Below are 15403 nucleotides of genomic sequence, written 5' to 3'. Positions count from 1 at the left end.
AGTCTTATGTCTTTGTGATTTAAGTGCATTGTTGGGTGCTCTGAAATTATTGTTTCCTCCTAATTATTGTTTTTCAAAATAAGTCGGAGAGGGAATCAAAAGGGTTACCTGTTTAATTGGATTCCAGCCTGTGCTTGAACCAAAAGAGCTCATTAGTTGTACGGGTCAAAAAGATCACTAAAGAGATATTTTTCTTCCTGATGGTTCTAAATGTCTTTTGCATTTGCTTTTATTTGGCTTAATTTAAAATTATTTTTATAAGTTAAAGCATTAGTCTTTTAGTATTGGGGTTTTTATTTATTATTTGTTTATTAATTTAATATTATTTATATTAACTACTTAGCCTTAGTAAATATTGACAAGCATTTCTAAGTAAGGGGGAAAACTGGAGTAGTACATACATTTTGAGCTCAGTTTTTCAAACTCTTTTGCCCATACTTCATTTTAAGTACAAATTCAGTAGGATTCCCATGTTGCACAAAAAAATCCAAGATTTGCAGGATCATAATTTTTCTTGCCCTGGTAGTGATACTTATCATTAGAGTCTCCTATTTGGCTCAGAATACAGATTAAGTTTATTAGTATATAATTGTTTCAGAAACTCCATATCTTTCTATTTTATTCACCATATCCCATTTTATCATTGTAAAATTTAATCTTAAGATTTAATATTATTTTTTTTAATTATGCATAGGTTGATAGGCTTACCTGTTATGCAGTTACCATTTTCACTTATTTTACTCGGCATACTTCACAAATCTTGTTGTAATATTTTGGATGGTGACCAAGGACAGTAGGAGTGGTAAGAGATTTCTTCAAAAGTGCTGTAAGTGCTGTGCACTCCGGAAAATAGTCTCTAGGAAAAATTATTTTTTAAAAATTAATTAGAGAGTAGCCTCATTCTTTTGTCCTACTCCCTTGGCATCACTGTCCCCCGCTCCAAGTCCATACATGCACAAAGGAAACATAACAAGAACTGAAGTAGCATTGAATCCTATGCCACAATCTGGTTTGAGATCCAGTAAATTTGCAACCTGTGGGTTGTATTGGACATCTCCCTTCTAAGTGAAAATCGGTCTTTATAATGAGGTCAGCAGTTTTGTATTTAGAGCCACTATGCTCTGTAAACCTTAACTTACTGTTTTTCTATGTAAAATCTGTTGACAAGAAAAAATGGCTTGATACTTGGATTTGAGGGGTTGGGTGTAGTTTTTTTGCTGTTTGGCCAAGCTATTAGTTGTAAGGGAAATAAGAATCCAAGGTTCCTTGGAAGCCTGCCTGCTCTATGTGACAGCGTAGCTTCCCGCCTAGGGCTGAAAAGGTCCATTAAAAGTGAGCTAGATCAATTGTGCAGATCACTGGAGAATGAGTGCTCAGCTACCAATTAAGTGAAACTATCAAGTTAGTTCTCCTTTGAGATCATTTCTGAGTACTAGGTGTATGGTCACATATGTTAATATAAGCTTATTTGAAAAAAAAATTATGTTAAACCACTCCTCCTTTGCTATTTTTGTGTTGTAATAACATGCTGTTTAATAGGAAGACATTCTCTCACACCAGGTGCAGATTGACTTTGCAGCCTTACAAACGCAGCAGCAAAGTTTACAACTGACAAAAGAGACATTCAGCACAAAAATAAACATTTTTAAGTGAGCTGATGCCTTGAATTCTGTCCCTACTGATGCTAATAATAGTGTCCACATCTTATTTTCCCTTATTAACACTAAGCAGCAATATTTTTGACATTTTCAGTGGTGAGGCAAAGGGTTCTGTAGCATGAAGACTGTTGCATAAGCTGTGTATTGTATGGCATTTTGGCAGGGGTACAAACTTTCTCACTCTGTGCTATATCTGTTCTGTGTATACAAAGAAACTCAGTCCCTAGGGCTATCAATCTGGCGTCTTTCATCAGCACTAAATTTACTGCAAATATTTTTTGTGTGCATACAAAAAGTGCTATTAAACCTTTGCGGACAGGAGTAAAAACATTCATGTAGGTGCATCTTCTGCTTACTTCTCTTAGAATTCCTCCTCATTGAATTTTGATGAGCACATTCTGCTGACTCTCAAATTCACTCAGCCCATGTTTTTGTGTATATCTTGTCATAAGTATTTTGAATACTTTGGCAATGTTATCTTACTTAAGAGCTTTTTTACTCTTTTTTAAAATTATTTATCTACTTACTGTTTCACTGTGATGTCTTTGAAAATGTGTTGCTAACTTATAAGGAAAAGCGTAGAGGAGAAATAATGGCAGTGTCAAATATTTCTGTAAAGACATTTTGGTGTGTTGTATTGCTAGCGTTTTAGGAACAGGGTTCCTTAGGAGCGTGAGGTGTCTTCTACTGTTGTTCAGTACACTGGTCCATCTGTCCAAACTGAATTTCTAACATGTGGCCTTATAATGTGAACTTTAACATTGCTTTTCTCCGTCCATGGAATTTATTTAATTTTCTTGCTTTATTTTGTTTGGAAAAATAATATTACACTGCAGGGCTAATAGAGATTAACTCAAAATAGTTTTGGGATTTAAAAAAAACCAAACACCCAAACTAATCCTAGTATTTGTTTTATCTTTGTAATATGAGCATGATAGGAAGATTTTCAGGTTCGTTTGAGGAATACACCATTGAAATAATATGGAATTTTGTAGTGCTCATTTTGGAGGTTCTTTCCCAGTGGTTAAAACTTGGACTTTTGTGTGCTTTTAGCCTCAAAGTAAGGGCATGATGATCTTACCGCTTCAGACCAACATTTCAGATGGACCTGCATCACGGTTCAGGTTTTGTTCATTTTGTTGTTATAGTGTTACGGCTGACTAGTGGCAAAATAAACAATTCGGGGCACATCTCTCCTGAAACTTAGAAGTTTTTAAGTTGTTTAGTAATATTTTGGCATCTTCCTTTGTTCATGTCTTTATAAAATAAAGTGACATTCACAGTGCAGAGCTTACACATTTGATACCAGGAAGATTTTATGACAGCTGGCATATAAAATTACCCTTTATCCAATGTTATTTTGGTAGCTGCTTATTTTCTTATCTGATTTTCTCTCTTACTCATGGAAAACTATTGAAGTCTACTATGTTAGCACTGAAATATGACATCATTAGTACAAAGAGAACTAGTAAGCTTTCGATGTCTTAATAGGCTGTAAATCTCATCCTGTTTTGGTATCATTTAAACTACATTGGTTTGGGTTTTAAGTGAAATTAGTTTTTACTCTCTTACAGTACTGATGCTAAGTTTTATTAATGTTAGTGATATTTGGGATTTTCTAATGGAAATATGCTTTTTTTAATGGAAACTACTACTTAAAGTGACCTTGATAATAAGAGTTTTCTGAAAAACTGATCTAAAACAAATTAGATCTCTGTTTATAGACTCAGGTATTACAAACATTCTAATTCTAATAGAAAAACAGATAACTGTGCTTCAGAAAACCTCTCTAAGATCTATTAATCAAAAGTATGTGTAAATTATTAGCGACAGCTCATATAGCCAGCATCTATTTACACAGTTAGAGCTGAAATGAATTACCTTAATAACTTCCTGTTGGAAAGGGGAGAGTTGAAACAGCACTCAAGGCTAAATTCACCACTGGGTTTAAGTGGTCACAGCTTCATTAACTTCAATAAGTTTACACCAGTGATTAATTTTGGGGGGATCGTGATTTGTTCAACATAGGCCTCTTTTGGTTTATATGTAATTTAGTTCTCATTCATGCATTTAAGGGCAAAAAAACCTTAACCAAAATCAACTTTTTATACCTCTTTACAGTGGTAAAGGGTATATGGTCCCCTTTACCAAAATATCTGCTTCACAGCTTTTTTTAATGTATTCATCTTTGTTAAATCCCTGTGAAATAAAGCAGTATTTTGTTGTTAAGAAATGTATTAAAAGTGGGGTAACAGTTTGACCAACTTCATGGAGGAGGTTCAGAGTAAAGAAAGCATTTGATCTCAGTCATTTGTATCTGTCACTGAATAATGTAGAAGATAGACCATCCCTCCCTTCTGAAGTGTAGAACCAACTGATGCAACATTTTGGTAGAGCTGGTAGGTATTCTAATTTTCTAATGATGACAATTATTGAAGCTGTAACAATTAGCTCTGTTCCTAATTAACCTTCTGGTTAGAGCTGCAGGTTTGATAACAATAGGAGCACAAGTATGTAATACTTGCGGACAAGAATTGTTTTGAAAATTTTATGGACAGATTTCCATTCTGTTTGTGGTTGCTTCTGGGCTTAATATGATTTAGGATCTAACAGAATATTTTGACCATGCTATTTTTCTTTGTATTGATAGGGCCTATAAAACTTCCTCATCCCTCAGGTGTAAATTATGAAATTCAATCTCACTATGAAGTTCAACTGCCAGAAAGTCTTGAACACTCTTCAGTTTCTTCAGATGGGCAATTTTTAGATAATTGCCTCGTTCTTCTTGCATCTTCATTTCAAGGGACTGTATTCTGTCACTTCTGCCTTTTCGTATATGTTTTGTTACCCGAGATTGTGAGGGATTTTACATCATTGTGAGGTTTTTTAGCTACCTCTTATGAGGTGGTAGGATGTATCAGCTTTCTCGTGTCCTGGTAAAGTAAAGATTTGGATAAGAGTGAGCTGAGCTGATTAGTTCTCATCAAAATAGTCTGTACTGATTTGCAGGACCTTTTTTTCTTTTTTTTTTCCTCCCTCCCTTCCCTGTAATAAAAAAAAAAAATACTGATCCTAGAAAAGATGCCTAAATTTGTCTTTGCTTTTAATTTTTGTTACACTTGGTAATCAAACTTGTGCCCATGTTCTGAAGTGTAACAACAATCTCTGGGAGTCCTTCAATTAGAATGAAAATATAAAAATCAAAAAAGGCAAATTACTTCTCCTCATAAGACTTAAAAGGAGATTCATGCATCCCAAGGTAGGACCAGTTACTCGTATGTTATTCCTGACCAATGTTTGTCTAGACTCATATAAAAGTGCTGCAGTGATGGGAGTTCTCCATCCTCCTGCCTTTCTACTGCCTTTCTTACCCCTACCTGAGATACATTCTGGTGTTTTGCTGCAGACAAGAACAAAAAATGAACACATCCAATGGTAAGGTCCCCTTTTGTTCCTAGCCTATTCAGTGACGTTTATCCTAGTGAAGCTTGAGACCCAAAACTTCTTGGGCACTTGAGGACTGATTATCGTGTATTTTGAATCCTGAAAAAGAGCTTGTTTGTGTGAAATATTGTTGTATGTTCTAATAAAAGATACTATTTGTTCCGAGACAAACCTCTTGTACTTGGCTGCTGATTGAAACATGTTTTTGTAGCAATGTTAAATATGGAAGAGTAGATTATGCCTGGCAGTATATATTTATCATTGTTTATTAAAGCTGTGAATAAGCAGTATGACTAGGAAGCTTAGAAGTTGAAAATAGCACGTGGAATTTCCTCTCAAAACCTCACTATTCCTGCTGTTTATAGATGTAAAGATCATTGTGTCTTAAAATGGCACTGCCACTTGAGAAATGTCACTTCAATGTCAGAAAGTGCCAAACCACCAAAGTGTTCATGCTCAGACATTTTTCTAAATTCAGTGAAATTAAATAAACCACTCCTGTGTTTGAATACTTCTTGGAGGACAACAACTTAACATATTTGAAGAGATACACCTCCTAAACCACCTATCTGACACAGAAGCAGAAAATGTGTATAAAGGTATTTTTACCCCTAATACATTATTTCAAAGCCGAACATAGGGTAAAATGAACAGTGAGGATGATGTTAATGAGATTCTCTCATAGCGAGGCTATCCAGTAATGGGATTGTATGTAAGACTATCTTGTGAAATGATAAACTACTAGTGAGTCCTTGCTATAAGACACTACAACAGCATGGTAAATTTTTTCTGCGGAGATGTCGGGTTGGATAATGGGGGTATACGTATAAATATTCTTATTTCCCTTACTTTAGAAACAGCAGCATTCCAACCATTAAACGTTGCACAATGTAGAGCAGAATTCTGCTAGCTGGAAGTGGTCTGGCTTTGTGAGACCATCATAGCTAAATGAATTGCCTGCCTTCTTTATCTGCTGTCTCTTTCCTTCTGCAGCAAACTGTGTGATAGTTAAATATGTCTTCTGCAGCTAGTACTTTTCTCTGTTTTTTTTTTTTTCTCGGCTGTGGTGAGGCAAGGGCACTCTGAAGAAATCTGTTGATAATATTCCAGGTTTCTTTACATGTATCTTGACTTCAACATTAGCAGAAGCAGCAAACAGTTGTAGAGAAATTGCACTTGCAGTTTCCCAAAAGGACATATGGGCTTTTTGTTTATTAGCTCCTGTAACAGCATAGTAGGCATTGTCCATTTCTTGCAAGGCAATGAACTCATAATGGTATGTTGTATGTAGTTTTAGATAGTGCCATGTAGCTACTCTGTCATCTAGAGTTTCCTCTCCATTGCTGCATCTTCATTTTGTTAGCATTCCTGAAGATCAACGTTCTTCCTTGTGTGCAGAAATCAGTGTGCAATAATAAGAATTTGCAGTACATGTTTTGATTGTATATGACCATGATAGTTTTTACTTTGGCTTGTGTTAATTTGTAGAGGATGATTTATCACTATGAAATGAGATACTAACATTTAAATGCAATCTTGTAACGTGTCTTTACACCAGCTATCAGAAAGATCAACAGATTTTTTCTTTTTAAGAAACATATGGGTTAGGTTTAGTCATTCTTTAAATTTTAGTGTTTCTACAATTTCACTTTTTTGCAGTTGTGGTAGAAGCACCAACTCTGTAAAGATAATGGTTTTAAAAAAAATCCAGTTTCCTTTTCACAGAATCAGTGTGAATTTTTTTTTCTCTAGGACATGTGAAGCTGCTCGTATTTAAAATAAAAAAAAAAGAGGAAAAAACCTTGCAACAACTAAGAAAATTAAATTCCCTTAATCCTAGGTACTCTCTATTTTTTACCTGTCATTAAACCTGAGACGTGCTTAATTTCTTCTTTAAAAGATGGGGATTCCGCAACATCTGTAGACAGCCTGTTTGGTTGTTTATGTGGCAACCTTTTCTAGGCTGAATAACTGTTACTGCATGTAGAGAGGGAGAGACAGCACTAAAAGAGATTCTCTTATTTGTGTACATCTTTTTTGTGTGTATGTGGTGCACAAAACAAAAATACTTGGCTGTAATTGATTAGCGCCTGGTAGGACATAATGAATTCTCTTGTGCCTGTAACATTTGCTGTGTTATATCTCAGGAGAAAAAAAACCACTCGGACTCACGGTCAGTTTTCTGTTTGGTATCTCTTTATGAGATGCTTTTCATCAGAACAGAGTGACTGGTTAATCCCTATTTCATATAGATGTGTTTAGTTTATTCTAAAAGATACAATATGTTTTGTTTGTCTTAGTGAATTTCATGTGATTCCTTTTGGAGCACTTACTGCTACAATTAATTTTGAATTAAATCCTAAAAAATACTTATGACTGCTTCTAACTGCAGATTTTATATAGCTATTGTGTGTTATCATCGAAGTTAATGAAAAGATTGAGTAGAAGCAACACTGGGAACCAAGCTGAAATGCCCGTTCAATTTGAATAGAACAATACAGGTGATAATGGGGAAACTAACTTCCAAAGAATTAAGACTTAAATTTCCCTAATTAACATAGAATAATTAAGTGGCATGAAAATGAGAGAGGGAAGATAGTGTCTTTGGCAGAGGAGCTATATGAAGGCAGTCAAATGGAATAAACAAATGATTTGCCATGAGTTTTTTGAATGTTAGAACCTTTTTAGCCTTTTGCCGGCAGATACGGTGTTATGATCTTGGTCTGTTCTGTAAGATACTTCTGAGATCAGTAAATGAAATACTGTGCTATATATTCAATAAGCATTCACAAAACCCACCAGCTTACCAGGATAGAGGAGCTGTGTTAGTATAAGGGTTTGCGGGAGGGGTGTGTTGTTTGTTTGTGGGTTTAGTTTGGCGTTTTTTTAATGCTCTTCAAATTTCAGCTCTGACAGGTCAGGAAAGATCCCAGTTCTTCCCTTTTTTTCAGAATACAATCCAAACAACTGTATTTAAGGTTATGTTTCCTTAGTAACAATAGATGGAAGAAAGGCTCTGTACATACACAAAAAAGAGCAACTAAAAAGTTGTTGAAATTATATAAAATTATATGAAGTACATGAAAGAGAACACTGAAGAGCATGGGCTTTTAAAAATTGAAATTGATTTAAAATAGAAGTGAGTACCATGATATTTCTGTAATATACATAGGTTGTCCTAAAGCAAACAAACATACAACTAATTTCTTCAATACAGACGTGTCTTTTAGCCACTTGGCAAGTATTTTCCATCTTATTTTTGATTTGTGCTATAATCACCATGATTATATACGTCAACTGCATGAATCTGTGTGGCAAGTGGAACTGAAGCACTTTCATTCATTGGCACCTTTTAACAGAGGTTCTACTCAGTGTTAGCTTTTATTTCAATTTTGGGCAACCAGTGAAGGAAGGAAGGACAGATGTGCCTTGGAAGAAACAAACATTTTCTCTTAGTATGTTTGTGTGTACAGTTCATTTCAGTGGCAGAACAGTATATGCAGTAACTGCATCTTAATGGTCTGTTACATATAGTTCAAATTTTAATTCTGTTTTTGTTTATAAATAAGTGTTCTACTTGTGTTTTAAAACAGAGCTAAAATTCATTCTCACAGGATTTAGCTTCACTTTGGTACCTGCCTGGTGCTTGGTAAAGCCAAAATGAATAGCATATAGCAACATTGAAAACCAGGAAGGAAAAGAAGTTTCATCTGGTGGGGGGGGGGGGGGGGGGGGGGGGGGGCACAGGGAGGAGGGGATCCTTTTAAAAGATGAAGGACGAGACTGTTCTAAACTCTTTGAGCTAGGTCTTTCTGGATTTTCATTCTCTGAAGAGTCATAAAGGTTGTAGAAAGAAATAGTTTTTTCAGGTCTACTTTTATTTGTAGAAATACTGAGTTTCAATCAATAAACAAGAAACGTTGATCCGTGCTAGCTGCAGAAGCTCTCCAGCCTCTCAGCTAGAGAGCAACTATCGTTTTAGCCACATGTTAAGAGGAAATGAGTTAATATTTTCTATCAAAATGTTAGCTTCCTCTATAGAAAATGTTACTAGTCAAAAGCTTCTTTTCCTCATTTTGCACAATCTAATAGGAAACACCTTGTTCAAATGCATCCAAGATTCTGTTTCCCTGTGACAGCTGTTGAAAGGATAAACTGTTGTCTACTGATAGAAGCAAGTGAGTGGTGGTAGGACATCCTGATTTTTAATTATTGCTGTTAAAACTAATTCCTTGTTGGGTTTGGGCAATTTACTTCAACCTCTTTATTTCATATGCTAGGAAGAGTAAGAAGTGAACCTTTCAAATTTAAAATGTGTTTGGGATTATTTTTTTTTTTAATGATTTAGAACACTTATCATCAATAAATCATCATAACTATAGTGTGGCTGTCTGTAAATAGTGTCTTCCAGTTCTGATTCTTGCTGGTCTTATTAAGGTCTGTCCTCCCTTTAACCTTTCATTTTTTGTTTAACTCGCTTTGAGAGAAAAGGGCTTGATTAAGGAGCATCCTTCTAATGAACAGATGCATTCTCCAGTTACCTCCTCTAGAGTTCCCTTCTTTGTCTTTCTGGTGCTCAAGCAAAGCCAATTCTCTAATTTGGTTGCCAAAGAAAAGTATGACTTGTGTCTCTAGTGTACAATTCATTATTCTTCTAGAATATATTAGAGATTTCAGTTGGAAGGAACCTATAATGATCATCTGCTAAGGACATTGTCCAAATGCCCCTTAAACGCTGTTAGGCTTGGGGCATTGACCACCTCTCGGGGAAGCCTGTTCCAGTGTTTGACCACCCTCTCAGTAAATAAATGTTTCCTAATATTCAGTCTAAACCTCCCCTGGTGCAGCTTATATATTATAGGAATGACAGTGGTTTTTGTTAGACTGGTATGGCTGGAAATAGAGAACGAATTCATGAGGTTGGAAGCAGAGATGGAGTTGTCCTAGTTGGTGATGACTTTTGCTTTTGTGTTGCCCAGCTCATGGAGGCTTGTCACCTTCTGCATGCTTCCCTGGAACTCCTAGAACAGTCTTCTTGACAATACTGGCACACAGTCCTTGTAACCGCCCCTGGCAAACGCCTTTCCGATTCCTAATCTTTGCAGAGCATGTGCCGATTGAAGTATTATCTGAGGGTAGGTGCAGTTGCCCAGGTCTTGCCACTCCTGTAAAACCAGTAGAACAGTATTTGATGGAGGAACCCAGGAATACTTGAGTGGAGGAGAAGTAAACTTATACTAAGAAGGGGTAGACTACTACAGGTAACATTATTGTGCTTCCTGGCAACTGTTAGCTCAGCAAAATTTATGTTGTTTTAAGAATAGTCTTTAGAAATAAGCTCTTCAGGAATGCTAACAAAAAATATTTTGAGACAGGTGTAGAGGGCAGTCACAGAGGACCAGAATAATTGAAAGTCGTGAAAAAAGAGGAGTGGACAATCAAGAAGAGTTAATAAGGCTTTACTGGCTGTGCACCCTAACAGTTAGCATAGATGGTCAGCAGCAATTGTAGCTGGTATGCATACGAGCACAGGATAGTTTCTATGCTGTCCTCTTCACCTCTGCACCCTTTTTGTTCCCTCCTAATCCCACAAATAGAAAAAGAAATTGAAAAAAATTTCAGAGTTTCCGTAGATCAACTCTGCATATACATTTGACTTCAGAACATACTGTCTGAGTGAGTCCTTGGTAAAAGGAACATATGATTTATACCTGTTTTTCCCCCTCAGAACTAGCAAATTTGATTTTTAATATGAACATTTTAGTAAAGAATATTTTAAACCTTGTACAAAAAGCAGATACAGGAGGAGTTTTCTCTTCGTGATATGGCCTGCGTCTAATTAACGATCCCACCATTCACAGTCATAGAATCATACGATGGTTAATGTTGGAAGGAACCTCTGGAGATTGTCTAGTCCCCCTCTACCCCTCCCCCCTGCTCAAAGCAAGGTCAGCTAAAATGTGTTGCTCAGGTCCATGACGAGATGGATTTTGAATACCTCCAAAGATGGCAGCTCCACAACCTTTTCTCAGCAGCCCTGTTCCAGTGTTCAGTTTGGGCAATCTGTCACAGTGTTCAATCATCCTTACACGTAAAGCTTCTTTTATGTTTCAGCAGAGTTTCTTGTATTCAGTTTGTGACTGTAGCCTCTTATTCTTTCACTGGATGCCGCTGAGAAGAGTCCGACTCCCATCATCTTTATTTGCTCTTATCACATTTATGTATGTTGATTTGACCCACTCTGAGCCTTCCACATGCTGAACAATCACAACTCTCTCAGCCTTACCTCCTCAGTCACTTTCGTGGCTCTGTGCTGGACCTGGACCAGTAAGACCATATCTATCTTGGGCTGGGGAACCCAGAACTGGATCCAGGTGTATCTTGTCCGTGAGTAGAAAGGAAGGATCACCTCCCTTGACCTGTTCTTCCTAATGCAGCCCAAGAAGCTGCAAGGGTGCATTGATGGCTCATGGTCAGTGGTTGTCCACCAGGACCCCCAAGTCCATTTCTGCAGGGCTGCTTTCCAGCTGGGTGGTCCCCGGTGTGTATTGGTGCATGGGGTCATTCCTTCCCAGGTGCAAGACTTTGCATTTCTCCTTGTTGAACTGTGTGAAGTTCTTGTCAGTCCATTTCTGCAACCTGTTGAGGTCCCAGCGAATGGCAGCACAACCATCCGGTGTATCATCCGCAAACTTCCTGAGGATTGTCTCTGTCCATCACCCGTATCATTCATGAAGAGGTTAAACAGTACTGACCTCACTGTCAACCCCTGGATGCATATCACTAGTGACTGGCCTCCAGCTGGACTTCATTTGGCTGATCACAATGCTCTGGGTCCAGCTGTTCAGCCAGTTTTCAGTCTACCTCAGTGTCTGTTTATCTAGCCTGTACTTCGTATGCTTGTCTGTGAGGATGTTATCGGAGACAGTGTCAAAAGCCTTACCAAATTGAAGGTAAACAGCATCCATTGTTCTCCCCTCCTCTGCTGAGCCAGTCACCTCTTTGTAGAAGCCTATCAAGTTGGTTAAGCACGATTTACCCATCATAAATCCACACTGACTACTCTTGATGACCACCTTGTCCTTCGTATGTTCAAAAATGGTTTCTAGGATTACTTGCTATATCACCTTCCAGGGATTGAGGTGAGGCTGAGCAGCCTGTAGCTCCCTGAATCCTCCTTCTTGTCCTTCTCTAAGATAGCACTGATATTTTAATTTTTTCCAGTCCTTTTACTAACTACAAAGCTTGTGGAGAAATAATTTTGGGAAAATCTTTTTAGTAATCTTTAACAGAAATATGTTTCTGTGTATGAAGGAAAATCTACGTATTCTCTAAGGCATTTTTTTCCATTTTTCTGCAAATTGAATTCTAGCAAGTAAAATGAAACATTATCTTGTATATTTAGCAAGTGTGTGTTTCAGTTATTTCAGTTGTATATACCAGAACATAAGACTGAAGAAAGCCTGGTGAAGACAGGTTTCCTAAAATGCCTTTTTATTTAAAGGAAAGGATAGGAAGTGGCTGTAGGAGGCTTGTCTAAGCTCTTCTATAATACAAGAGTGCTTGCTGATTTTTGGCTTTGCTATTTAAAATATGCGAGCTAGATCTAATGCGATGTAGATAATGGAGCTGTATTTCATTTGTATAGTTGCTAAGTTAAACCAGCAGTATCACCATGCTTCTAAAAGCTGAAGATAGCAACTGATACAGTAACAGTCCTGTATAAGTACCCTTTTTTTTTTCTTGTGAATATGCATCTAATTGCAGCATTGATTAGAGTTGCATGTTCACAAAAAGGGAAAATTGACCCCTGCTGAGAGTAGGTGGTGGATTAGGATTTTTTTATTAACAAACCATCTGCTTCTGTGTATACTGAAGACGTGTTGAATGTTTTCTTGAAAATAAAGTGACAATCTGAGTCAATAAACAGGTTCTACTTGCATCTAATTCCTGTAACAGAGTTAATCTATCTGCATATTTGATGTGATACCATCACTGACAGAATTAAAAGTTGTTCGGCTTTTATTCCTCCCTGGCTTATTTTTATTTCAGGCAAACTATGATCTTATGTGACAAGAATGCTTTTGTTTTAGCCATGGATTTAAAGGGGGCAGGTGGGGGTGGTTTCTGTTTATCTTTTTATTTTTCTCGTTACCTCAGCTGTAACACTGTGAACACTGCTGTAAAGATCAGCTATGCTATTGGCCAGGTAACTGGAACTGATTATAATTGGATAAAAATACAAGTTTATAGACAGCTTTTGAATGTAGATATGCCTTGCTTTAAGACTTACACTGGGGCAATGGATTAATGTTTGAAAGAATTTCCCTGTACTTTTAAACTGTATCACTAGGCTAATATGATTCTTTATTGGCGGGCATTAAGTACGAGGTTATTTATCCATTATAATATACATATTATAAATGCTGCTTCTGGTTTTATATTTTAGGTCTAAAAATATTTGGAGGGAGAATAAGTGTTTCAACAAGTAACGCTCTAATGGATGACAGAGAATTTCCACCAAATGATCTACAACTAGACTCAAAGGACAGTTTTCCTGCTGACTATAGAGTGGAGAGTTTGGTATCTCATTTGGTTTCTTCAGCTGATGAAAATGAAAATCAACTTGACAATGATGGGAATGAGGTTCTGACCAGTAGTAACATTACTATGGGACGACAGAATAAAGGTGAGCAGGACAGCATCAATAATAATGAGAATATGGACAGTGGAGACTGTACCCCAAGCTGTAAGGAAGGTGGGATTGAGAGGAGATCTGTAAATGTCCATATGGACCCCCATCTGGAGGAAAAGCCTATTACAGAGAAGCATCCAGGTGGAAAAAGAAGTCCAAGAAGCAAAAGAAGCTCCACTAAAAAATCTAAAGGTAAGTTATAAAAAAATATTTTTGTTCTGCATCCTTAAAATAATAACACCGTCGTTCTAATCCATGAACTAATAAGAAAGATATATTTTTGTTGTCATACTAATTATTTTAAAAATTTCAGTAAAGTTTGGGAATTTTTGGGTTGGTTTTTTTTGGGGGGGGGTGGCGGGTGTGGGTGGGGGGTGTCCCGAACTGTTAATTGTCCTAAATCAGATTCAATTCTAGATGTTTTCACTTTCTGTATTTCAGTGTTAGCTATGTAGCAAATTGAACATACCAAGGAAGCACAAGTAGAAAGAGACTTTCAGTGTGGAAATTGGGCTGACATCCAAATCAGAATAGCCAGAAATTCAGGCAATATGATTTTGTTCATTTGAATGTTGTGCTCTAGTGCAAGAATGATCCAGTGTCAAGATTTATAGTCTTGGTATGAGTACCAAATAGCTTGATCTTGGCCTGCTGTCATCAAAATTTACTTATGTTCTTCAGTGCTTTTAATAGATAGTCCTAGGATATGCATTTGAGTAATGAGGTATTCAGCAAATATGGTTCTACTTTTCCTTTAGATCTTTTGCATATGACTTGGATAAGGAAAATGTAAATGTTTATTACGTGTTCTTATTTGAGATGCTTCTTCTCTTTTTGAATGAGTAGGGTTTGTCTGCATCAACACAATGTGTTATTATATTAGGTTTTTGCCATAAATCATAAAGCTTATGTGTCATAGTGCTGCAAATATATTAATTAAAATCAGTATATCTTTGAAAGTTGCTTGAAACAACTGAATCATGCCTGCTTTTTTTTTTTTTTCCCTCCCCATTTATTTTTTTTTTGGTCTAAAGACTGAGAACATGGGAAACTTGGCTACTTAAAATAGATAGTTTTAAAATACAGTTTTCATGCTATGTGGCAAGTCTTTTATGGCCTAATCTGAAAACTGATAACGATCTTAAAGGATTAAAAAATAGGTAAAGAAAGGAAAGGAAGAAAGCCTTGCGTTCCGTATCTTGTATTTAAAGGCAAAATCTAGAAGAGAAAATTTATATCTTCTAGTATAGATAAGAGGATCCTGAAATCTTTCATTACAGGAAGAATGAGTTCTTATTAAATGATGCAGAAAGTCATTAAGTATATATTTCAACTGTAGATTTGATGTCTAAAAATAGAAGAAAATACTTAATTAAAACAAGAGATTGGCAGAAGTAATTGAGAACCAGTCCTCTGTATGATGGGAATAACAAAAAGCAAGTTGATGAAATGCAATACAGACATGTGGACAGAAGTATCTGAAGCATGATGAGAGGAAGAAAAGGAGAAATTCTCCCAAACAGTGGAAGTTAAACTCCGCCTGTATTCTCTCTCCATTAGTTTGTATTCTTGTTGATAAATGCAATCAGCTGATTGAGAAGTACCA

The 15403-nt window shown here is 36.6% G+C and overlaps 1 protein-coding gene across 3 annotated transcripts in view; it reads left to right on the top strand.

Moving 5' to 3' along the window:
• The window catches only part of CNST (consortin, connexin sorting protein), a 56344-nt gene that overhangs the window by 2348 nt on the left and 38593 nt on the right, over window positions 1–15403 (top strand). For all 3 annotated transcript variants that reach the window (XM_063328897.1, XM_063328898.1, XM_063328899.1), the window contains exon 3: window positions 13552–13989. In XM_063328897.1, coding sequence (XP_063184967.1) covers window positions 13602–13989 — 388 coding nt within the window. In that variant the 5' untranslated portion in view covers window positions 13552–13601. The remainder of the gene's footprint in view (window positions 1–13551; window positions 13990–15403) is intronic.

This window comes from Chroicocephalus ridibundus, chromosome 3 (genome assembly GCF_963924245.1).
Source record: "Chroicocephalus ridibundus chromosome 3, bChrRid1.1, whole genome shotgun sequence".
Classification (NCBI taxonomy): Eukaryota; Metazoa; Chordata; class Aves; order Charadriiformes; family Laridae; genus Chroicocephalus; species Chroicocephalus ridibundus.
The sequence above is the reverse complement of the archived record's forward strand: the minus strand, read 5'-3'. Positions and strand labels throughout refer to the sequence as shown.